This window comes from Jaculus jaculus, chromosome 10 (genome assembly GCF_020740685.1).
Source record: "Jaculus jaculus isolate mJacJac1 chromosome 10, mJacJac1.mat.Y.cur, whole genome shotgun sequence".
NCBI lineage: Eukaryota > Metazoa > Chordata > Mammalia > Rodentia > Dipodidae > Jaculus > Jaculus jaculus.
The window spans coordinates 9,200,187-9,224,224 of NC_059111.1; the positions used below are offsets into that span (position 1 = coordinate 9,200,187).

The window sequence follows — 24,038 nt, forward strand, 5'->3', positions numbered from 1 at the left end:
AAAAAGGAACAGGAATCAAGGAGGCAGGACTTCTGGGTTTTATTCCAGCAACATCACTGACCAGGGGAGGGACTTTGGATCACTCAGTAAACATTCTCTGTGACTCAGTTTCCATTGGTAAAAGGGCCTGAAGAAAAGCTGCTACAGGACACTGTCAAATCATGCTAATACACAAAGCACACAGTACGATGTCTAGTACATAACAGGTGCTGTGCTAACCCTCACTATAGTAAACACTACGAAAGTATTGTAAGTATGCTGTATTTTCAATGTTTTCAATGACCTTAACTAAAAACAGCACAAAATAGAACTAGAATTCACTTTGTGTAAAAGTCAAAAAATGCAAAATATTACCTCAAGTAAGTATCTTAGAGAATAGGGGAGAAGATTCCGCAAAGTGAGAGAAGGGTAAAGATGAATAATGTAGGCCGGATCCCAGTCTTCTCCATGGGCGCTGATATAGTTTAACTCATCAGGCAGAGCGACAGTGCCCACGATGAGCGGCAGGAAGTTGACCTCCACGGCAGGACACTGCAGCATGCACCGGACTTCCGCACTCCGGTGCAGCTCCTCCTTCCAGGAGATGTAGGTGGTGGACTCTCGGTACTGACGCTCTAATGCGCCGGCTGGCTGCACAAACAACTGACATCTACGGAAAGTGTTCAGGGACAGCGTGAGCGTGAGGGGTAGAACCTCAGAAAACCTTGCTGGTCCTAGGAAAGTAGGTGTGGTTCTTATCTCAACACGTGAGACAGACAACCATGACTGATAAGTCGAGAAGCTTGCCAGAGAAGCAGGTGACACACCTGCTTCACAGAAGAAATTCTTGGGGGGAGGCAGATACACCGTGTAAACAAGGACAACTTAAGAGATTTTCATTTCAGGGCTGGAGAGATGGCTTAGCAGTTAAGGCACTTCCTGCAAAGCCCAAGTACCTTGGTTCGATTCCCCCATACCCATGCAAGCCAGATGCACAAGGTGGCACATGCATCTGGAGTTTGTGTGCAGTGGCTAGAAGCCCTGGCATGCCAATTCTCTCTCTTTCTCTGCATCTTCTCTCAAATAAATAAAAATAAAAATATTTTTATAAAGACTTTCATTTCAATTACAAAAGCAATCTAATAAATAGATATCTTAGAAAATTCTAGAGTATCAAATATCATAAGGAGTTTTCTTCTGACAAGTTCAATGACAGTATAAATGTATTTCTGTACAAATGAATAAAACTGTACATGGCTTAAAACTGACTTTTACATAGCTCTGGATAATAAAAAAGTAAAGTTACTTTTTTTTGAATATGAAACCCCAACTTCTAAGAGTTTAAAATATACACATTTTCTTTTACATTTTGTTTTTATTATAAGCATCAACCCATATTAAGTGTACAAATTAGTATGTTGCACTATGGTATTTTCATACTCCACGCACTGTGCCCATCCACACTTCTTTTCTCCATCCTCTGGCCCCTCGCCCTCCAGTGCCCGTCCCAGCCCATAGAAGTCCTCTCGCTACACCACACCCACCTCTGCTAGGCTCTAGTGACTCTCATTCCACTTGGCAGCTTAACCCACCCCAAGAAGTGCCTACCTGTATGAATCTAAGGGGACATGGAATTCCTCTTCCGGCCTGGCAATTCCAATGCGCTCCAACAGCTTAACATTCTTAACAAATTTATAGATGATAAAAGGAATGGAGAAATGGTTTTTAATCTGTTGAGAAAACAGACATACAACTGCTTCTTAAAAATTACACATGACTCCAGGAGGCAGAGATAGGCGGATCGCTGTGAGTTCAAGGCCACCCTGAGACTACACAGTGAATTCCAGGTCAGCCTGGGCTAGAGTGAGACCCTAACTCAGAAAACCAAAAAAAGAAAAAGAAAATTACACATGACTCAAGGCCATCCTGAGAATACATAGGGAATTCCAGGTCGGCCTGGACTAGAATAAAACGCTACCTACCTCAAAAAAACAAAAAGTAAAAAATAAAAATCAATTACACATGGGCTGAAGAGATGGCCTATCGGTTAAGGCACTTATCTACAAAGCCAAAGGACTCAAGTTCAATTCCCCAGGACCCACATGAAGCCAGATGCACAAGGGGGAGCATGCGTCTGGAGTTTGTTGGTAGTGGCTGGAGGACCTAGCTCGCCCAGTATCCCCTCCCCCAATAAATAAATAAATGACTTATTTATTTGACAGAGGAAGAGAGAGAGAATGGGCACACCAGGGCCTCCAGCCACTGCAGACTCCAGACATGTGCGGCATCTTGTGCATCTGGCTAACGTGGGTCTTGAGGAATTGAACCTGTGTCCTTTGGCTTTGTAGGCAAGTGTCTTAACTGCTAAGCATGTCTCCAGCCCATAAATAAATTTTTTTAAAAAGGAAAATGTTTTTTAAAAATTATAAATACATTAAAAAGAAAAGCATAAGTACATAATTACTTCAGATCTAAAAAGTTTCCACTGGCAAATACTAAGGATATATTATGTGTGACATATGAATATTAACCTTAATACAGAAGTAACAGCTAAAAATCACTGTTATGCTCACACAATTTACACATTACATCCTTACGTGTTCGTTTATAATACTATTCATCACATATTCATTGTTCTAGAAGATTTCAGAATATTTTCTCTATGACATCCTTTCACCATGCATCATGTGACAAAACAGAAAGGAGTAACACACAGGAAATGCTTTCTGGATTATAGCTGATATGCACAGAATTAATAGCAATCTAAGAGTGCAATGTACAAATTCTGAAATCTCTACAGTTTTACCAGATATTACAGGCTAGAAGAAATTCTCTTTGGCTGATCATGTGCTGACACATACTGAAACCTATAACAATGTATAGAAAAGCTAAAATGTCTGACAAAACCTTAACGCAGAAAAGAAAATATTTATACAGATTAAAATGCTACATTTTTATTTCAGAGTAGGCCAGTCCAACAGATCATTCCAATATTCTGTGTACACGTGAAAACTACAATCTCAAGTGACGCATAAGGAGCCCGGGGTTCTATCCCACTGGAAACCAATCACAATGACAATATGCCTCGGGTCTGCATCTTTAGAAGGACATACCAAGAATTTCTCATAAATTTTAAACCTAGAAAATAACAAAAATGAACTCGAAAATAACAAAACTTATACCGGACTTTGAAAATACATAATATTACAAAAGTAAGTTAGATAGCAGAAGCACCATCAGCGTATGCACTGCTGAATGACCAGTGTTGTCGTTAAAAGTTTGCCATATCCCTGTGCTTGGCTAAAGGACTTAAAACCCTGCCTGCTGTAGACAGGGCCCCAAGTTCCCTTAGAGCATACCTGCAGAGGTGAGCGCAGGGTGACAACTTTACTCCCTTCGGTTGCATCAATCTGCACCAACACTGAGTCACAGCGACTGGCACTGGGGTTCCGTACGTTGTACAGTCGCCGTCCAGGGCGGGCAACGGGAATATTTGCCACTTCCGTATACCCATATGGCACTGAGAACATGAAAAGAAATCCAAATATTTATGACAGTGTCTTTTATGTTAGGAAAATAGTAGCTCGAAATAATAATAAGGGTATTTTCTCTCATTATTAGAAATTCAAAATGGTTTGCCTAAAATACTTGGATTAATAAAAAGCAATTGCTGCCAGGCGTGGTGGTGCACACCTTTAATCCCAGCACTTGGGAGGCAGAGGCAGAAGTATCACCATGAGTTCAAGGCCACTCTGAGACTCCATAGTGAATTCCAGGTCAGCCTGGACTAGAATGAAATCCTACCTTGAAAAACCAAAATAAATAAATAAATAAATAAATAAATAAATAAATAATGAACAAATAAAAAGGCAGGGTTGGAGAGATGGCTTAGTGCTTAAGCGCTTGCCTATGAAGCCTAAGGAACCTGGTTCAAGGCTCAATTCCCCAGGACCCACGTAAGCCACATGCATCTGGAGGTTTTTGCAGTGGCTGGAGGCCCTGGTGCACCCACTCTCTCTGACCCTCTCTATGCCTCTTTTTGTCTGTCTCTCTCAAATAAATAAATACAAATATTTTTTAGAAGCAATTACTGATATAAAACTTTTGACCTAAGCAATGGGGAGGAGTAAACTTGTTAAAACAATCCCCTCACCATAAGACACACCTACTTCCTTTTACAATTTACAATAGTATCATGACTGTATTTTAGAATTTCCAAATAGCGTTATTTTCTCTCCTCAATAAATTTTCATCCTTTTGAAACCTACTACATACTATTTAAGGGCACAGAAATAATCTAATTTTGTAGGGTGCTTCTTAAAATAATCAAGTTTAGCAGAAAACAAGAGATGAGCTATCAGCTATTTATCCCAAGCCTTGAGAAACGCTGTCTGCCGAGAATGCTGCAACAACATGATTTTACACATTTTATCAGAACTGTGGGGAGAGCACGTCCTTGGTGCGCTCATGAGGACGAACCCGGCGTACCAAAGCTGAGCGTGAGGAGGGAGCTCTCCTGGCGGCTCAGGACGGACAGCTTCCCTTGCTGCGACGGCTCCACGCTGGCGTAATCCAGCTCCAAACTCTGGCCAGCGTCCACATCAGAAACATCACTTTTCTCAGGGGTACCCGTGATCCTCAGCTTGCGACTGGGCTGCACCTTCACGGGAATGCCCATGGCATTTCTCACCGTGAAAGGAGCCCTGTCTTTCAGAGAGTAGTCGAACGTGGAGGCGGTGCCCTCGGAGAAGCCCTGCGGAGGAGACACCCACAGGACAGCACTGCAAACTCCATCCAGGAGTGCACACATGCTGACACCCATTTTGGTGGAAAAAGCGATCCCCGTTTCGTTCTTAAATGCCACATGAAATATTCCAAACAGGTCAAACATACTTTTGCTAAATTGCTGAAGACACTGAGACAACTTTTCGAGACTGTGATGTTCATGGTGTCTCCGGAGGAAATGTGAACTGCCATCCGTGCCTCAGGAATGCAGTCATCGCCAGGCATCAGACTTTTGTCCTGCGTTGGGTTCTTCTTGACCTAGGAGGATAAATGCCAAAAGCAAGCCCCAGCTAAGAACCACATTGAAAATCACAGCAGTGATGGAGTTTCTTAGACTGGCTGCTTTACACTGGGGCTCCTCAAAGTCTCCCTGTGGAAAATATTCAGAGTGCCCCTGTGACACAGTGTAGCTCAGCCACCTTTCTTCCAGGCCCTTGTCACCCATGTGGCAGCACTTTGATGCCATGGAAGCCTTGGGACATCCGTCTCCCATGCACAGATACTCAGAGCACAGCTGAGCCCCTCAGTGCTGACTGCCCTCCCCCCTTTGGTGGTGATTCAGCTCTATAACCTGCTGAAGTATCACATTCTTGAAAACTCTAGTACATACTTAGGGAAAAAAGAATAAAGGGGTGTGACGATGGGCTGGTGTTACTGTGAAGAGTCCTGACCCTCAGGGAGCCCGTCATGAGGCACTGCAGGGCACATCCTGGGACTGCTGAGCTAGAAAGGCGGCGTGAGCACTAACACCACAAGGCGCAGGCATTGTATTTACTCCTTACGTTCAGCCTCAAGTTCCACGGCTTCTTCCCCTCCACTCTTTCAATCAGGGGCTCCCACACAGCATGGGTTTCATTGTAATAGTGAACCTGAAAGGTGGAGAAGTATGGTAAATTTTTTGTTCACCTTTAATCGAGCAGTTCTGCCACCAGTAGAAAAAAATAGCAAAAGGCTACTACTGTTCTGTGAAAAGCAACATATGAAATCCACCCAAAGAAGCACAAGATAAAGTACAGTTCTCTTTCCCTCTTATTTACTGCCACAAATTACTTAGTAAGAGATTCCTTAAGAACTAACACACTTAACACGCCATCTGCTCGCTCCTGCTCCCGCCAGGCCCCAGCGACAAGCCCGTCTGCTCCTGCCTGTCCTTCAGTGCCTCGGCGCACAGCCGTACCTCCAGGGTCATGTCAGCGGCGGCAGCCATCAGAGAGGTCCAGTTTTTAATATTTCCTGAAAACGTGGCCTCTGCCAACAGTAAGGGCACAGTTCGGTGGCCCAGACCACACTCTAAGGTGACTTGAATGGACTCTACAGCCACAGCACAGTTTTCCTCTGTCGGTGGACGGTCAACCTCACTGAAGTTTTCAGTGATCTCTGTCGCCACATCCACACCAAGAAACCACGAGTTATAGTTGCTGAGAGACCTGACACCCCAGAGGTCCTCCGGGTCCTTAGCAGAAGCTTTCCCTTCATCTTCCTTTGGCTTTGGTGACATAGCAGCCATGATTGTCATCACAGTATTAAGAATTATAGGTGAAATCTTTAGAAAGGAAGGAAAAATGTGTTTAGAAAAGATTCTTTTTCAAGTAAGAATACCTATGTGCTTTCAAAAAGCTAAATATTAACTAGGTAAAATTTAAATACAACCAAGGAGAATGTGTGTGTGCATGTGTGTGTACGCACGCACGTGTGTATGCGTGTGTTTCTTTTCCCCTTAGCGATATAAACCCCTCGCACATGCTCCAGCAAACACACGCGTGCCCTAGCACTGGAAGCGAGAGCCACAGTCTCCCTCATTCTCCTACATGTGCCTTTTTTTTTTTTTTTTTTCTGAAAGCAAGAGCCATGTATTCCCAAAACATTATACAGGGCATCTTTGTATATAATAAAAGTTGAAAAGATAAATTGAATGAATAAATAATGTGCAAACATGCAATGTTGACCTAGTAATTTAACCCTAGTTCCTTGGAAAAATACATGCAAAGGGGATTTCCCTCAGTTAGTACTTCAGGCCTTTCAAAAGGGTTTACCAATATCAAACATCATCTGAGGCTATCCGGTATGTTTTAAATTCAGAAAAACCTATGTTGTTATTTACATAATGTTTCAAATGAAATCAGCTTAAACCTTAGTTCAATTACAAGTAAAGCTGCTATCATTATTGGCACAAAACCACCTCACATTCTTTCATAGTTTGGAAAGAAAAAAATTGATTTCAGGAAGTATTCTACATTTTTCATTTGTGCCTGGGCACAAGTCATTCCTTAAAAATCTGAGTGCAGGCTGTAGGGATGGCTAAGTGGTTTAGGCACTTGATTACGAAGTAAAGGCCAGGATTCAATTCCCCAGAATCCCTTTAAAGCCAGATGCAAAAAGTGGCACATGCATCTGGAGTTTATTTACAGTGACAGAAGGTCCTGCTGAGCCCCTTCTCTCTCTGTCTTTCTGTCTCTCTCTCTGTCTGTCCCTCTTCCTCTCTCTGCTTGCAAATAAATAAAACTATATATGTTTAAATCTGAATGCCACTGGGGAATACTGCATTGCCAACATTTTACACATGGGGGGAGGGTGAATTCCAATAACTTATCTCTAAAACACATCAAATTTTAAAAGCCAAATTTAATATTTAATTACACAGCTACCACATTAAGTCACGTTCCCAGCACATAAGCTGGGGACGTCATTCAGCTGGTGGACAATGTTCCCCCAGGCTCACTCCTTAGCACCACATAAACCAGGTACGAGAGCATGAGCCTATAATCCCAGCACTCAGGAGATGGATGCAGAAAAACCAGGAGTTCAAGGTCATCCCTGGCTGTACAGTAGATTCAAAGCCAGCCTAAGCCACAAGAAACCCCGTCTTTATCAAGTAAAATAAAAACATAAGTACAAATAATGCAATAGCAACCTCATCTCTCTATCCTTCCTTTCCTACTTAATCTCTGTTCACCCCTTGAACTTTCAACCCCCAACACACATACAAATGTAACAGAAATAAACCCTCCTCACTTGTACATATAAAAAGTATTCTTTGGGGGCTGGAAAGATGACTCAGCAGGTAAAGGTGGTTGCTTGCAAAGTAAGCCACAGTTCAGTTTCCCAGTACTCATGTAAAGCCAGATGCACAAAACTGTGCATGCATCTGAAATTCCTTTGAGCAGTAAGAGGCCCTGGTGCACCCATATTCCTTCTCTCTCTCTACCTCTTTTTTCCTTGTAAAAAAAATTAAAATTAATTTTAAAATTTTAAATACTTTTAAAAAACAATACAAATAAGCATTTCTTTTAATGAAAGCAAGCTTTAATTTTGGAGATACTCTAATTATTAAACATGTGATCATTAATGCTTTTTCACGAGACATCAACAATATTGTTTCAGTCACTGCAAATATATGATATGGTTATAAGAATTAAAAAAGTCACCTAAAGAATATGATAAGCACTAACCTTAATTATAAATTCTTTAACCATAATATTTATGTTTTGTTTTCCTGAGGCCCATGTACATTTTTCCATAGATAACGAGCAGGGCTGTAAGACCTAGAAACGAAAAATTAAATTGACATTTCCTTATAAATAGATCCATTACGTATATCAAGGTAATTATATATAACTATAAGCATAAGCACCATGTCTTGAGATCTGTAGCCTAGCACTAAAGTCAAAACGAGTTTTGTATGAATCTCTTGAGGGAACTCTCTTGCCCGGAGAAAGCTGTGAGCATTGTTAAAGGACTTTAAGCACTTCTCATGAATCACTTCAGTCCAAACAGTAAGAAATGACGCACAAGGCATCTCCTGTTGTTTATACATTTTAAAATGATGCCTTGCATAAATTATTTTTGAGATAACTATAAAAATGAGAAAACATCTATGGTGAAGTAGATAAATGAACAGTTGTGACAGGCTAGTCTTACATACCATAGAAGACCTTATCTAGAACCAATTTCTTCAAACCTGATGATTAAAACTATGAAGTCTATATCTTATGTATCATTATATATCATCAAAGTTATAAAATAAGCTAACCCATGGACTAAGTGGGGTAGTGACTATGGTATGGCTATTATGTTTCAAAGATGGGATGAGTTTTCTGTGGAACAATCACTATCAGGTTTCTTGGACAAGTCAAATGCTGACCTGTCACAGTCTATTTCATGATAAAGTGCAGGTGACACCTAGACTACATTTCTTCATGCAAACCACTTACCTCATGAGTTTTTTTAATTCATAAAATACTGCAAGTGAGTCAAATATTGTGTTTCTTTTACCATAAAATTATCATTGGAACATTAAAAAGTAATTGGTATAAGTAAGTTAACAAACTAAAATCATAGTTTCAACAATAATGTAAAAACATGATTTAAGTTGACTTAATGAACAGAACACAACCACCTATTTTTGGTCATGTAATTCCAGTTGAAATTTTTTTTCATACAAAGTTTACCTGTTTAGTTTTTTTTTTAATTTGCTCACTGGGTATCCATTAAGAAACAAAGAAACAGCTGAAAAAATATTAAGTTTCAGTAAAAATTCAAAAGCTGTGCAAGAGGACTGGTACGATACAAAGAAAACTCCTCTGCAGGTGGCTCCTAGCTCTGTCATGGTCATGACTAACACACCAAACGTCTTGGGGACTTAAGCCCAAGTGTACAGAGAGTAACTGTGAGGTCTCCAGGGCTGCCCCATTCCAGGAGGCCAGGAGCCAGCCCTCTACCATCCTCTGTGAAGAGGACGCGTGGGACTCCTTACTGTGGTAGTGTTGTTCTCCCTCCTCTCTCTGAGGAAAGGGCAGGCGAGCACTTTCAGGTCTCTCACAGAAGCTTCCATCATCTGCTCCAGCCTGGACGTTGACAGCGAGAGGTTACACTGGAAGGAGGCTGTCAGCGCAGGAGCGTCGGCCTTCGTCAGGTTGGCAACAAATACCACTTCCGGGTCTGTGATCACAGCCTTCAATGTCATATTCGGCCTCACAGGATCATCTGAAGAAACAATAGAGACAGAAAATACTTCAAGATAATCTTCACTGACTAAGTATTATCTACAAGTTGCTAAGTTCATCACAATATTTTCCCATTATTGTGAAATTAGTAATAACTCATCAATAATAATTTAATGATTACCAACAAATGCTGAATGTTCAATAAAATGCAACCTGAAATCTTTCCAAAGAAAATCATTCTCATTAAATATCACAGATTATCTGGTTTTGAAGGTCTTCTGGGCAGAATGAAGGCAGTTGTGGATTTAAGTACATAATGCACTGTGCTAGCTGTGACAACAAGGAGAGAACTGTAGAGAGAGAAGTCCCCAGGAGGAAAACAGAGACTCAAGGAGACGATCCCTTCCCTTGTTGGCATCAGTGTCTGCAGAGTGCAACAGTATATGTAAGCACATGATGCGCTGTGTTGAGCTACAGTGAAAAGGAGCAGAACCACAGAGAGAGAAGTCCCTGGGACAGGAATAGACTGAGGGACATGATCCATTCACTTGTTGACATCAGTGTCTGCAGTATAGATCTGCAGTATACATTTATTCAGGATATTCATGAATACAAAGATATATTACTATTTAAAAATTATTATAGGTAAATGAGAAATAATATTCTGACCTTGCCAATAAAAATTATTTTTCCGGGCTGGAGAAATGGCTTAGTGGTTAAACGCTTGCCTGTGAAGCCTAAGGAGCCCGGTCCGAGGCTCAATTCCCCAGGACCCACGTTAGCAAGATGCACAAGGGAGCCGGGCGTGGTGGCGCACGCCTTTAATCCCAGCACTCGGGAGGCAGAGGTAGGAGGATTGCTATGAGTTCAAGGCCACCCTGAGACTCCATAGTGAATTCCAGGTCAGCCTGGGCTACAGTGAGACCCTACCTCGAAAAAAAACCAAAAAAAAAAAAAAAGATGCACAAGGGGGCACACGCGTCTGGAGTTCGTTTTTAGCAGCTGGGGGCCCTGGAGCACCCATTCTCTCTCTATCTATCTTCCTCTTTGTCTCTCTGTTACTCTCAAATAAATAAAATAAACAAAAAAAAATTTTTTTTAAATTATTTTTCCAGTCTTGTTTGTTTTGTATTAGAGACAAAAAAAAGCCTCCCTCAAATGATTGTAACTTAACATAGAAAATCACCAATCTACTTGGTAATATGGGAATATAAAAAGTAAAGATGGCTGGAGGGATGGCTTAGTGCATTTGCCTACAAAGCCAAAGACCCAAGTTCGATCCCCCCAGGACCCACATTAGCCAGATGCACAAGGGGGCAGACACATCTGAAGTTCGTTTTCAGTGGCTGGAGGCCCTGGTGCGCCTATTCTCTCTCTCCCTCTCTCTCTCCCCCTCCCTCTTTCTCTGTCAAATAAATAAATAAAATAAACTATTAAAAACAACTAAAGAGTTGAAATGGCTTTAGCATCCCCCTGGGCAAGACATTTGCCAAGTCTTCCTGAGACAGTAATGAGTTAGGATGTCCAGGTGAGTCACGCTGTGTCCTCCCGTGTCCACAACTTCTCCTTCTGTCTTTTCAACTGCTCTTCAATGTGAGCACATTCTGTAAAGTCTTTTCTTTACCTAAAACGTTCCCCTTCTATAGAGCAGGTGATGAACCACTGACCCAGGACTGCTCCATGTCTGGATGGGTTAAGACTGAGTGGTACTGTCAGGGCCAGAGTAGTTTCTGGGCCCCTGGTCCAAGGTACTTCCACTGTACCTCTCTGAAAAATGTTTCTGTACTGAAGTTTTACACAGAACCGCATATGTCAAAAAGCCTAACCCGACTTTCTCCAGTTCTCTTCTGCCTTGTGTGTTAGTTTCGCTCAAGTGGATCAGCTGCGCTCTGGGACAGGTACATTCTGCTCACCTTTCTCCGCCTTGCCTCTCCCTGTGGCAGTGTGCCTGGTTGGGATCTGTATTTCTTTTGCCATGGTTTCTGGACTCTGGGGCACAGCTTTGAGGAAGAAATCTGCCACGGTCATCAGGAACTCCACGCTGGCGCACACATACAGCTTGTCAAGCACAGCGCTGACCTGACGTCCACTTGCATCCTGTCTGTAACTTACATCAATCATAGAACTGCTGCCATCTTGATCACTCTTTTTGTCAATCATCCTGAAAAACACATAGACCACTCGTTGTTTTATTGTTATTAATGAAACAAGAGGTAGAACTGTGCCTAGACAATTTAACAATCTTTTACCTTTCTGTTTCTAATCTAACAGAACATAAATCAGTGATAATTAAAATCTAGTTACCCAATTAGCAACCAAGATATGGTCCCATAATATCCAAAGGAAGAGTCATGTGATCAGTGATTATACGATATTTTATAAATACAACGCAACACTAGAAAAACACATGTGGCTGGAAACCTATTTAGGTGTTTAGTAAAACCCAAATGTAGACCATCAAAATGTAAGACAACCTCTTTACTAAATAAACCCTCCTTACAAAAATGTATCTATATAATTTGATTCCCAAAGCACTCGATGCCCAGATCAACACATGTCTGTCAGTTCCTGCAACGCTGTTGCTCATCCATTGTCGCCTGTGCTGAGAACATTAGGACAACTTGCTGATGAACACATTCATGCCTCACTACTGCCACAGAGCAGTGGGGAGCCAGCGACCCTGACATAACCTCTGCAACATACAGACTGGCTGCAGGCTAGCCTCTCTTATTCGCTTCTCAGAAAAACACAGGACTCAGCAGCATCCAGTAAATACCCAATGGAGTCCAAGTGTAAGTAGCAAGTTTTTCTGCAAATATTACATTCATGTGAGAAAATAACAGAAGCATAATTAAGCCTCTGAAGTTACATATTGCCACACTTTAAAACAGACTGATAGAAATTCATCTTTCAAAATGTTTTCATAATGTGACCTATTGTTATTAAAAATTGCAGTAATGTTTTAAAACCTAGCAAGGGACTTCCAGTTAAGATGGCAGCTTAGGAACCATACCAAAGCAGCCTAGTGGAGAAAAAGCCAAAGAATACCCAGCAAAATACACACTTTTACTAAAAAGTGAGGTGTATAAGAAATTAAAACGGCAGCAGAGAAGTAGGAGAGATCCAGGGCATCCAGAGCCCACACAGGAAGGCCTAAGTGGCCCCAGCAGCGGCGGCTTTGGCTCCAGCAGAAGCTGCTCCAGCATTGGCAGCGTTGCCTCCAGCAGCGGCGGCTCCAGCAGCGGCAGTGCCAGGTCTGTGGGGCCACAGCTGCCAGGCTCAGCTTGCCCCCCAGGAAAAGCCAGTGCCCACCTCCAGAAAACAGAACAGTGGCCCAGCGATCCAGCCAGCCAACTTGAAGCCATAGGACACCAAAGAGGGACACATAACTGAGACCAAATTCATCCAAAATAACTGGGATTGCACCAGGGAAGGGGCTCACTTGGTCACAAGCTGACTTGGAACCCTCAGCAGACCAGAAATCTTAACCTCTTTGTTGATAGAGGATCTGGTCGTTATAATACCTACTCTTGCAAATACTTGGTGCTGTCTTTCATTGAATGTATACATTGTGTAGTTATATTTTAGAATCTATCTGTATTTTGTTCCACTCAGCCTACTTGAATACTCCCATAGCAGGCAAATTCAACCCCTAGGAACATCTTTGTAGATACTCTGAGAGTGTTAAGAGCCATACCTAACACCTTAAGCTCCTACCCTGAAGATATATAACATCAAATCAATTGATACAGCTAAGAATACCCAGCTAGCTAGAAAATCCAAGCATTAACTTAACCCAAGATGCAAAAATATATATGTTATAACACAAGAAACACTAAAAATCAAGACAATATAAATCCACCTAACAGTATTAATGCATCAGAAATGACCTCCAGTGAGAACGAGTTAGAGGAAATGCCTGAGAAAGATTTCAAAAGAATGATTGTATGTTCAAAGAAGTCAAAGAACAAATCAAAGGAATCAAAGAGGAAATCAAAGGAATCAAAGACGACACAGGACACCGATTTAATGAAATAAAGAAGTCAATACAAGACATAAATAAGGAAATAGAAGTAATAAAGAAAAACCAGTCAGAATTACTAGCAATGAAGAATACAGTTAATGAAACAAAAAACTCTGGAGAGAATCTTACCAGTAGGATGTCTGAAGGAGAGGACAGAATATCTAAGCTAGAAGACCAGGTGGCAGATCTAATACAGTCCAACAAAGAGAAAGACAAACTAATAGAAAAGTATGAATGGGAATTTCAAGATATTTGGGACACTATGAAAAGATCAAACATAAGAATTCAGAGCACAGAAGAAGAATTTCACTCCAAAGGCATAGTAGACATCTTCAACAAAATCATAGAAGAAAACTTCCCCCAAATTGGGAAAGAGGTACCAATGCAGATACAGAAAGCCTTCAGAACCCCAGCCAGACAAAACCTGGAAAGAACCTCTCCTCGCCATATTATAACCAAACTACCAAACACATAATCCAAAGAAAAAATATTGAAAGCAGTTAGAGAAAAATCAAGTTACCTACAAAGGCAAGCCTATCAGGATTACAGCAGATTACTCAACACAAACTTTAAAAGCCAAAAGGGCTTGGAGTGATGTATTCCAAATTCTGAAAGATAAAAACTGTCAACCAAAGTTACTTTACCCTGCAAAGCTATCCATTCAAATAGATTGAGAAATAAGGACATTCCATGACAAAAGCAGGATAAAGGAGTATTTAAAACCTAGACTTTTAAAAAAAAGTAAAGTTCTGCCTGCTGGAAACAAGTGTGAAAAGTGTATTAGCAACACATTACCCTTGAGGACTTAATGACGAAAACTCTGACATTCTCTGACTGCTGTTTTTAAGATGTTCCTCCATCTTATTAATAAATTTCTCTTACACTTTAAAGCAGCCAAGTCTGATAAAAAGCACTTCTTCATATAACTCAAGTCAGGGAACATGACCAAAGCCAGAGATGTCTGTTGATGACCATACACCTAGCAAAGTCAGGCGCACCATGTCAACCTGAACTGTGGTCCAGCGAACACCTGTGGGACAAACCTGGAGCTTGCTCTCTCAATTCCTTCTCTGAGGTCATCAAGCGTGCAAGTCTTAAGTTTAAGGCTGACATCCATTGAGCCGTCCTTGAACATCCTCCCTGCAGACACCATCAGATGTAGTCTGAGCTCTCCGAGACGGAAGCTCTCATTATGAAATGAAAGTTCCGGGTCCTGTGGCACAGTTTTAAGCAAAATAAACAATTATCTCTAAATATTACATAATTACTTTCACATACGTTTCTGCAATCAAAGCTTAAAGGTAAATTAACTCACAAATCTTAAAATGAGTTCTAGGAAACTAGGGAGCTAGCCTGTTCAGTAAAATGCCTGCCTTACAGGCATGAGGACCTGAGTTCAATCCCCAGAACCCATGCTAAAAAAAATAACAAAATTAAAAAAAAAATTTTTTTTAAACCAGTCATTGGTAGCACACCAGAATAACTGTAGATATTTTCTGGCCTCCACATGTGTATATTAAATCACATGGAACACAGTACTACACATGTCTGTGAATACATATGTGCAAATGTGTAATCCTTGGCACACTGGTTAGACCTTTCTATTTTCTCTCATTACAGACATTATGGGGGCATCCAAATTGGGTCTGAATGTGATTATTACTGGCAAACTTTTTGTGGTTTGGTTAGGGAAGGGTGTGTGTGTGTGTGTGTGTGTGTGTGTGTGTGTGTGTATACATGTATTTGTTTTGAGACAGGGTCTCATGTAATCCAGGCAGGCCTCTATCTGATTCACTTATGTAGCCAAGGTTGGCCCTGAACTTCTGACCATTCTACTGCCACTTCCTAAGTGCTAGGATTACAGGCATGTGCTACCATACCAAGTTTATTACTATTGACAAATGTTGAATACTTTACTTACAAAGATAAAAGTAATTCACAAACTTTTTAACCATTGACAGAAATGCCCTACAGTACACTGGAGAAGGCAAACAGACTATTTCCTAACAGTTACTAGTGCAGACAATTAGGAGCCAATGGAAGCTTGCACAGTGTAACCCTGAATGTCTCTAAGCAGAATGCCATGCTGTAAGTGGCCACCTGAGAATCACTCGGGAAGTGAACGTGTGCTGATGCCTAGGACAAATGAAAGGAAGCCATCACAGCACAGCATGAGCTATGAAAAGTTGGAAATAAAGCAGTGAGAAATGGCAACACGGACGATGTCCCCTCAGAGAAGAAACCGACAGTACTCAGCACTGAAAGAAGCAGAGGGCAGCAGAATTCTAAGGCTGGGGAAGTGGCAGACCGTGGTCCTCAAGTGACAGGAGGAGTGCCTTAACTTGTATTTTCTACACGGACATTGTCTGGTGTTTGCATTAAGATCAACATCAGAACTTTGGGCAGTTTATCGCACAAATTATAGGTATTATATGAAAGCATAAATGTATAAACAATATACAAGTGCCAGAAAATATGAAGTATGAATCAGCATATGCAAATGAAAACTAACAACAGATACAACACCTGTAATAAATACAGGTCATGGGTGTTAATATATGCCATAATTTACATATGAATATTTATTTATTAAAAGATAATAATAAAATGTAACTTTCTAAAGTACTATTGATACATTATTTAGTTTTATTCATTGTGCCCCCAGGCCTGGGTTCTTCAATTCTGTGACTGAATTTCCTATTATAAATTTATTACATATTATATAAGACTTATATATGACTCTTATTTGTTCAATAAAAACACAATTAAGGGTTGGAGAGATGGCTTTGCAGTTAAAGTGCTTGCCTATGATGCCTAAGGACTCAGATTCACTTCCCCAGGACCTTCGTCAGCCAGATGCACGAGGTGGTGCATGCATCTGGAGATCGTTGGCAGTGGCCGGAGGACCTAGTGTACATGTTTGTTCTCTCTCTCTCCCTCCTTCCCCCTCCCCTTCTCTATCTGGCTCTTTCTCTCCCAAATAAATGAATATTTAAAAACACAATTAATCATTATGTATTGTGTATTAAAAATAACCATCAAAGGCTCCAAAGCTACTATTATTCTTCTTAAATTGTTCTACCTACTGATGTTCAAAATTGAACACATAATCAGTCACTCATCTACACAATTCCTCTGTTAATGGTAGATACAAATGCATTTTGGTGCTGATGTTCCCTGGAAAGAAACCCTGAATGATTTTCCTTAGCTAGGAAAACTAGCAAAGTGAAAGCTGAGGATAGGACCAACCATATTTTTCAGAATTTTATAGATATAATAAAAATTTTAACAAACATAGCAAAAAATGCTAATATTCAAAAGTGAAGTATCAATAGCTTAAGATTTATATCTAGTAAAAGAAACAGATTACATACCTGATTGACATCATTGTTATAAAGGATAATGGAAAGAGAGTCAAAGTGGAAGTCGAACTGAAGTGTGACCTCCTGGTCCATGGAAGGCTTTGGGTCTCTCAGATCTTGTTCTGATGGTTCAAACATGAACATCATAAAGCATCCAGGTAGGGTTAGTATTTCATACACCAATGATGATTTTTTACTCTGAACTTTTGTCATACTTTCTATCACATTTATATAACAAATTGTGAGGTGGTAAAAATGGCAGTGGTCACTCTTAAGTATTGAGGATAGTGTCAGAGGTGGAATAGAGGTCTTGTAAAGAGAATCACGACGATGTTCTCAATGTCCCTCCAAAGTAAGACCATTTACTGCAATTTCTAATTACCACAGCACTTTATTCCCAACTGGTTCAGTCATCTTCAAGAGATCATGACAGAAAAGTCAAATACTGCATCACACATGAGACAACTGGAAAAACCTTCTCCCAGTCGTAGATACTTTTGAGCATCTTTAATTCATCTCCTTTGTAAGAAGACCAGAATATAACCCACTAGTAGAGCCAAACCAAGCTCATCAGGCTCAGGGTGGAGCCTCGGAAAACTGACGTCTCTTATCTTGAGACAGACAGGGCAGGCAATATGGGTCCTGTGTTCAGTCCCTCTGATCAAGTGACTTGATAATCCTTTCAGAGACTGTTTCTATTTGCAGGTCATCATATAGAATGGTTGGCCCTTCAAGTTATTAGAAAAACAAGGATTCTCTAAATTAGAAAATCTTGAGGTTTTACTCAATTATTTCTGAAAATAATTTGTCTTCCATTTTCCACCATCTTTGCAGCTTGCATCTGAACACACACTTTTCCCAGATGCCACACTAACCATACAGTGAGAACCAGAAACACAGCCTCATCATGACTGGTGTAACAAGATCATTATTCACCAACATCGGCCTGACACTTGTCTCTGCACAGCTCTGGACTCACAGTAACAACAGCTTACTTTTCTAGCATTTGTCTATATCACAATACAAACCCACACTGGGGGAGACATGGACTTCATCAAGCTTATAAAACCACTGCATACCCGACAGTCACACCTGTCCATGCCAAAGCATGCCTGGCTTACTAGCAGAAGAAAGCATGTTGGTGCCACATTAACTAAGAGTCTGTCAATTAAGCCACGGCCTGGGAGCATTACAGAGCCACAAGTAAGAGCCTGAAACCACTGGTTTTAAGGGCAAAATGCTCACATTCTTTTGGTCATGTAAATACTACTGTCTCTAGTAACACCTGATACCAGTGAAGATGAAACCAAAATTAGTAGGGCACAACCGCAGGCATAGCGCTCAGTTCTCTGAGACAGGAGCATCATGGGATTTCAGCCAGCCTGGGCTACGAAGTGAAACCTGCCTCAAAGAGGAAGGGAGGGAGGAAGGGGAAATTATATTTCATATAATCTGCTTAAGAAAGCAAAAAAGAGCCTCAAAATTTAAAAACATATTTGTAATGGCTGATCAGATCAGAAGCCAAGAGGCATGCCTCTCAGGCAGGGTTTTGTTTGGTTTTTCTTTGGGGGGGGGGGCATGTCTGGGAACTGAGGGAGAAAGACCATCCAAGGGCGGACAGCCCTTCTGGTGGCTATACATAAAGATTCCAGGACAAGGGGAAAGTGGGGGGAGGGAGGGTATTATCATGTGATGTTTCTTATAATCATTGTTGTTAAAAAAAATTGAAAAGAAAAAAAAAGATAATAAATTTTAAAAAAAAGAGAGATTCCAGGAAGAAACATCCTTTTTGCCAGGCTGCCCTGGATCCTTGCTAGGAGTGCCTGCACCCAGCTGCTAACATCCTGCACTGACAACAGAACTTAACTCCGTCACCTCCAACATGGACAGAGGATTCATGGCCTCCACCAATCCCCTAGACCCCCCATGCCAGACCAGCACGGCTGAAGCGTCCCGCCTCACAGAGCTAACAGCCACCAGGCTCCCGGCCCCCAGCCTGCACACACAGCAGCCACTGTTGGACTGCCCAGCTGTGCTGTCAAAGATGATCTAATAAATCCCCTGCATACATAATTCTCTCAGTTCTGTTCCTCTAGAGAACCCCGACACATCCCGTGATAGGCAGTGGGAACGTGTTCGTGTGGGAGCTGCGGCTCCCACAGATTTTCCACGGGGAACATACAAGACTAGGTAAGTCCATCAAACACTGTGTTAGGCAGCTGAAACACTACTGAAGATGGCAGACTATCGGTTTTCAGTAATGGACACAACAGTTCATCTGTATACCTTTGAGGCAGTCGGGCCCACTCTGAGTGTCTTTCTTCACTCTTACAGCTTCCTGTGCCAACTGGGTAGGACTGGGCTGTGACGAAGCCTCCCCAAGGTTCTCCAGCAAGATCTTCATTAGCACTGTCAGGTCATCTTCACTGAGAGCAACCTGGGAGTCATCAATAATTTGTTAACAATAGTAAGAATAGAAATACTACTACTATGTCTTAATTTACAGCTTCGCAAATTCCCTAACGGCTCTTCTATCTCGAGGTGGCACATAATCTGGACCACAAGTATCAGCAGAGGAGCTTTTCACCTTCTCCAGGTGAAGCATGGTGCCCGGGGTCCGGCCACAGCCAAGCCTCGGCCTCTGGAGCCCCGACCCTTGCGGTCTGAGCTGGGACTAAGCCACTGCGTTCCTGGGCCTCACTTTCATCTCCACTCGGTTCCGCTCGCTTCTCAGCCAGAACCGCAGCCCCTCCAGCATCACTTACTTCCCTTTAAACTCAACACAGGGAGGATGTGCTCAGCTTCTTGTCTCTACCAAAAAGGAATGCAAAGAGTTTGTGTCTGTGCAGCTGCATGCTCAGTGTGCACATCTGGCTGTAACTTTCAGAGCCCAACACAGCCCAGGAAGGCAGCATCTTGTTCATGTTTTACTACACAAGGGAGTGTAGGAAAGAAACCAGAAAGGCAAGAGCTCCGAGTCAGGCAGTCGTGCACCAGCTCTGCCTGTCCCAAGCGCACAGCCATTACTAGCGTCCTTAACAAATGGCTCGTTGTATCTCTAGGAGAAGAAAGGAAGCGTCCTCCTGAGAGGCTGAAGGACGCGAGGCAGGTAGAGCCAACAGCCATAAACTCAGGGCTCTTTCAAGAATTCACCTCTGAACAACAAGGTACCCTGTGTCCAAAAACTGCTTACTCTCCTGTCTCAATGAAAACAGGGAAATATGTAACAACAGCCAACATGGACTATTTGCTTACTGCACACCTCTGCCCTCTGTTACCAGAGTGTGACAGTCGCATCTTAAATCTCCCTGGGGCATCCATTTCCACCTGTGACAGCAACCAAGATATTAGACCTGCCTGAACAGCAGTGGACTTCCCCACTTCACTTGCTAAGGATTAAAAATAGTAACTGTAAGCCGGGCGTGGTGGGGCACACCTTTAATCCCAGCACTCAGGAGGCAGAGGTAGGAGAATCACTGTGAGTTCAAGGCCACCCTGAGACTACATAGTGAATTCCAGGTCAGCCTGGACTAGAGTGAGGCCTGACCTTGAAAAACTAAAACTAAAACTAAAAAAATTATTATAATAATAATAATAATTGTAAGCCAGGCATGGTGGCACACACCTTTAATCCCAGCACTCGGGAGGCAGAGGTAGGAGGATCGCCATGAGTTCAAGGCCACCCTGAGACTACATAGTAAATTCCAGGTCAGCCTGGGATAGAAAGTAAGACCCTACCTTAAAAAAACAAAAGAAAAAAAAGGAACTGTATCATGTATTAGTGGACCTTCTGTAAGTGTTAAAGACACTTCAGAAAGGCAGCACCAGAGTTCTTTAAGGACAGTCAAACTGCCTACAGGAAACAACTTCTTGCTGTCACCTGCTTGCTATCCTTTCCAGCTATAACCAGGAGCAGGAAAAGTTCATAGACCAACACTGCACCATCAAAACTTCTGCCAAATAAACAGACTTGCCTTTCAAGTAAATGTATCTAAATAAGGAAGGGTTTCTACGCACCTCATAAATATGTGCAGCGTGTCAATAAGAAAATCCGAAACTTAAGGCTGGAGAGATTGCTCAGTGGTTAAGTCACTTGGCTGTGAAGCCTAAGAACTCATATTCACATCCCCAGGTCCCAACATAGCCGTAAGCACAGTGACACAAGAGCGCGATGTCACACATGCACATAAGGGGGCACACGCATCCGGAGTTTGTTCACAGTGGCTGAAGGGCCAGGCACGCCCATTCTCTCTCTCTCTCTGTCTCAAAAATAATAAAAAAATCCTAAATTTAGAAAAGATATGACTAAAGTATTTTGAATGAGGTATCTGAATCTCAAGTAGAATTCTTTTACAATTTCCATTAAGAATTTATTAGAATATTTAAAAATTAAGAAAAATATATTCAGTAGACCTCCATAAGTTTCATTTCAGACTTCTTGCTGGCTTCCCCAAATGTCTAATTAAAATGAAATACAGAAAATGTGAAACTAGGATGATCTGAACTGTAGTTAAGGATCCCTTTTTAAAAAAATAAATTATTTGAGAGAGAAAGAGGCAGAATCAGAGAGAAAGAGAGAGAGAGAGAGAGAGAGAGAGAGAGAGAGAGAGAGAGGGGAAGAATATGGGTGTGCCAGGGCCTCCAGCCAATGCAAATGAACTCCAGACACATGTGCCACCTGTGTATCTGGCTTATGGGGGTCCTGGGCAATCAATCAAACCTGGGTCCTTCTGATTTGCAGGATAGCACCTTAACCACTATGCCATCTCTCCAGCCCCAAATTCCTTTTTTATATACCCTATAAACTGCACTAATATCAATGACAAAAACCCATTTTATTTTCATATTTAATAACAGACACATACCTGCATAGGTTTCAGTTTTCCTTTTATTTCCATGCCTGGAATTTGCACATACCATGTTGCTGATAAATTCCGTTGTATGGACAAAAGCATATTGACTGGTTTTAAAATTTCAATATCATTCTGTGGCAAGCCAGCTTGCAAAATAGTTCTGAAAGAGTAACATGAATGCATTAAAAATAACTATGCACAGTGCATACCTTTAATCCCAGCACTAGGGAGGCAGAGGTAGGAGGATCACTGTGAGTTTGAAGCCACCCAGATACTACATAGTGAATTCCAGGTCAGCCTAAGCTAGAGTGAGACCCTACCTCAAAACAAAACAAACAAACAAACAAAAAAAGTACGTATTTTCAAATTGACATTTTAAAATGAGGACTCCTAATTTATATGTTTCCAAACTGTTTTCCTAAACATCTGGGAGCTGTTACCAGAATTATTTTAAACATATACTTTTCAGAAATCAATCCAAGTCTTGGTTGATCTGCAGAATTATCTAAAAATGTAATAACACTTTCAAAGATGCTCTTGCTGTTATCTGACTATTGCATTATTCACACTGCCTTCCACCAAAACTGCTTGGTTATTAACAGCACTCTGCCATACAATTGTCATACTTTCCTAAACGTGACTGGAATCTTAGCTCTTAACGTGGTATTAGTATTTCTCGGCACTCTGGGTAGGGGACGGGCATGTATCAGCCTTGAACGTTAAAGTAAAGGCACAGCACGAGAGCCTCAACTAGCTTTCTGACAAGTACGTCTGCTCCTCAACACGGCCAACACATTCCCTTCAGACACTTCCCTGAAAAGCCCTACATTGGGCAAGGTTTAGGAATGAGATGTATTAAATCTTACTATGAGTTAGGACGTTTCCTCCAATCTACCCAAAAAACATAGCTATGTATAAAATAAAATTAAGAGAGAAATAAACTTTTATTAAGCAAACTATAAGTATGTTTTTTAGGTGGAGTCTAACTATTTCACTCAGGCTAATCTCAAAGCTGTGACCCAAATGATGCCGCCCACTGCCTGGCACCCCAAAGGCCTGAGAGCAGTGCCATGGCTGCAGAGCAGCCCTCGTGTGGCTCAACTTCACCACAGTTCGTCTTCTTAGAAGGGGATATCACAAGGGCAGTAAGAAAGACCACCGCTCCTACAAAACCCACCACTAACCACCAACCAAGGTCCATGATTGCTAGAAATGTGGAATGAGAGTCATAAATGACCAGAATAAGAAATAACTCAGGCAAAAAAATATCTATGAAAACACTAGTTCTAGTCAGTACTGTGCAATTAACTACATACTGTACCTGGACAGCTTCAACTGAGTAAGCTGGACTTTCATTTTATCAAGGACAGGGGGGAGGGAATACTGTTCCATAGGAACCAAGCTAAATGCATTTTCAACTCTGATTAGACCCAGATCTGCTATGACTGCATTTGGGGACACTGAAGACTGGGGAATGACAATGACAGGTGCTTTCAGATAGATGTCCATCAGGAGTCGGTAGCTCTTCTGCGCCAGGTCCTTCATGCTGGAAGCAGCTCTCTCCGCAGCCTGTGCTGTGGCTGCACTCAAGGTTTCTTTAGCAGTTTGGAAATTGTTGAGAAAGTTCTGTAAGGAAAGAGCGATACAGTTAGAGAGCTCCCCACAAAGGCCACGCATTTTAAAAGAAAAGCTAAATGAAAGAGGAGAAAGCTGGGCGAAGTGGTATGAAGGCCTTCAATCCCAACAATTGGGAGGCTGAGGTAGGGGGATCTCCATGAGTTCAAGGACAGCCTAGCTACAGACTGAGTTCTAGGTCCATCTGGAATAAAGTAAGACCCTGCTCACTCTAGGAAGAGCTCTGTAACTTTCACTCACAGTTTTTCAGACTCATTTGACTTCTGTAATATATTTTCCTCACAGCTGTTTATAAATCTTTATCTTTTTTGGTTTTATTATGATATTTTCATACATATGTATCATTTTACTTTGTTCCCACTCACCACCTAACTGCCCACCTCCATTTTCCCCTTTCCCCTCATGCTGGGCCCTTTCTTTGCCCTAAATAGTTCCCCCTTCTGCTTTTGTAACACAC

General features: G+C 41.6%; 1 protein-coding gene across 4 annotated transcripts in view; it reads right to left on the reverse strand.

Annotated features, from left to right (window-relative positions):
- The window catches only part of Vps13c (vacuolar protein sorting 13 homolog C), a 163,087-nt gene that overhangs the window by 45,866 nt on the left and 93,183 nt on the right, over nucleotides 1-24,038 (reverse strand). For all 4 annotated transcript variants that reach the window (XM_004662514.2, XM_004662513.2, XM_004662516.2 and 1 more), the window contains 15 exons: nucleotides 23,268-23,572; nucleotides 21,959-22,106; nucleotides 19,380-19,530; nucleotides 17,106-17,215; nucleotides 14,775-14,944; nucleotides 11,621-11,868; nucleotides 9,518-9,747; nucleotides 8,214-8,306; nucleotides 5,942-6,307; nucleotides 5,547-5,633; nucleotides 4,873-5,022; nucleotides 4,468-4,732; nucleotides 3,339-3,499; nucleotides 1,588-1,709; nucleotides 355-649 (listed from right to left, as the gene is read on the reverse strand). In XM_004662514.2, coding sequence (XP_004662571.2) covers nucleotides 355-649; nucleotides 1,588-1,709; nucleotides 3,339-3,499; nucleotides 4,468-4,732; nucleotides 4,873-5,022; nucleotides 5,547-5,633; nucleotides 5,942-6,307; nucleotides 8,214-8,306; nucleotides 9,518-9,747; nucleotides 11,621-11,868; nucleotides 14,775-14,944; nucleotides 17,106-17,215; nucleotides 19,380-19,530; nucleotides 21,959-22,106; nucleotides 23,268-23,572 — 2,901 coding nt within the window. The remainder of the gene's footprint in view (nucleotides 1-354; nucleotides 650-1,587; nucleotides 1,710-3,338; nucleotides 3,500-4,467; nucleotides 4,733-4,872; nucleotides 5,023-5,546; nucleotides 5,634-5,941; nucleotides 6,308-8,213; nucleotides 8,307-9,517; nucleotides 9,748-11,620; nucleotides 11,869-14,774; nucleotides 14,945-17,105; nucleotides 17,216-19,379; nucleotides 19,531-21,958; nucleotides 22,107-23,267; nucleotides 23,573-24,038) is intronic.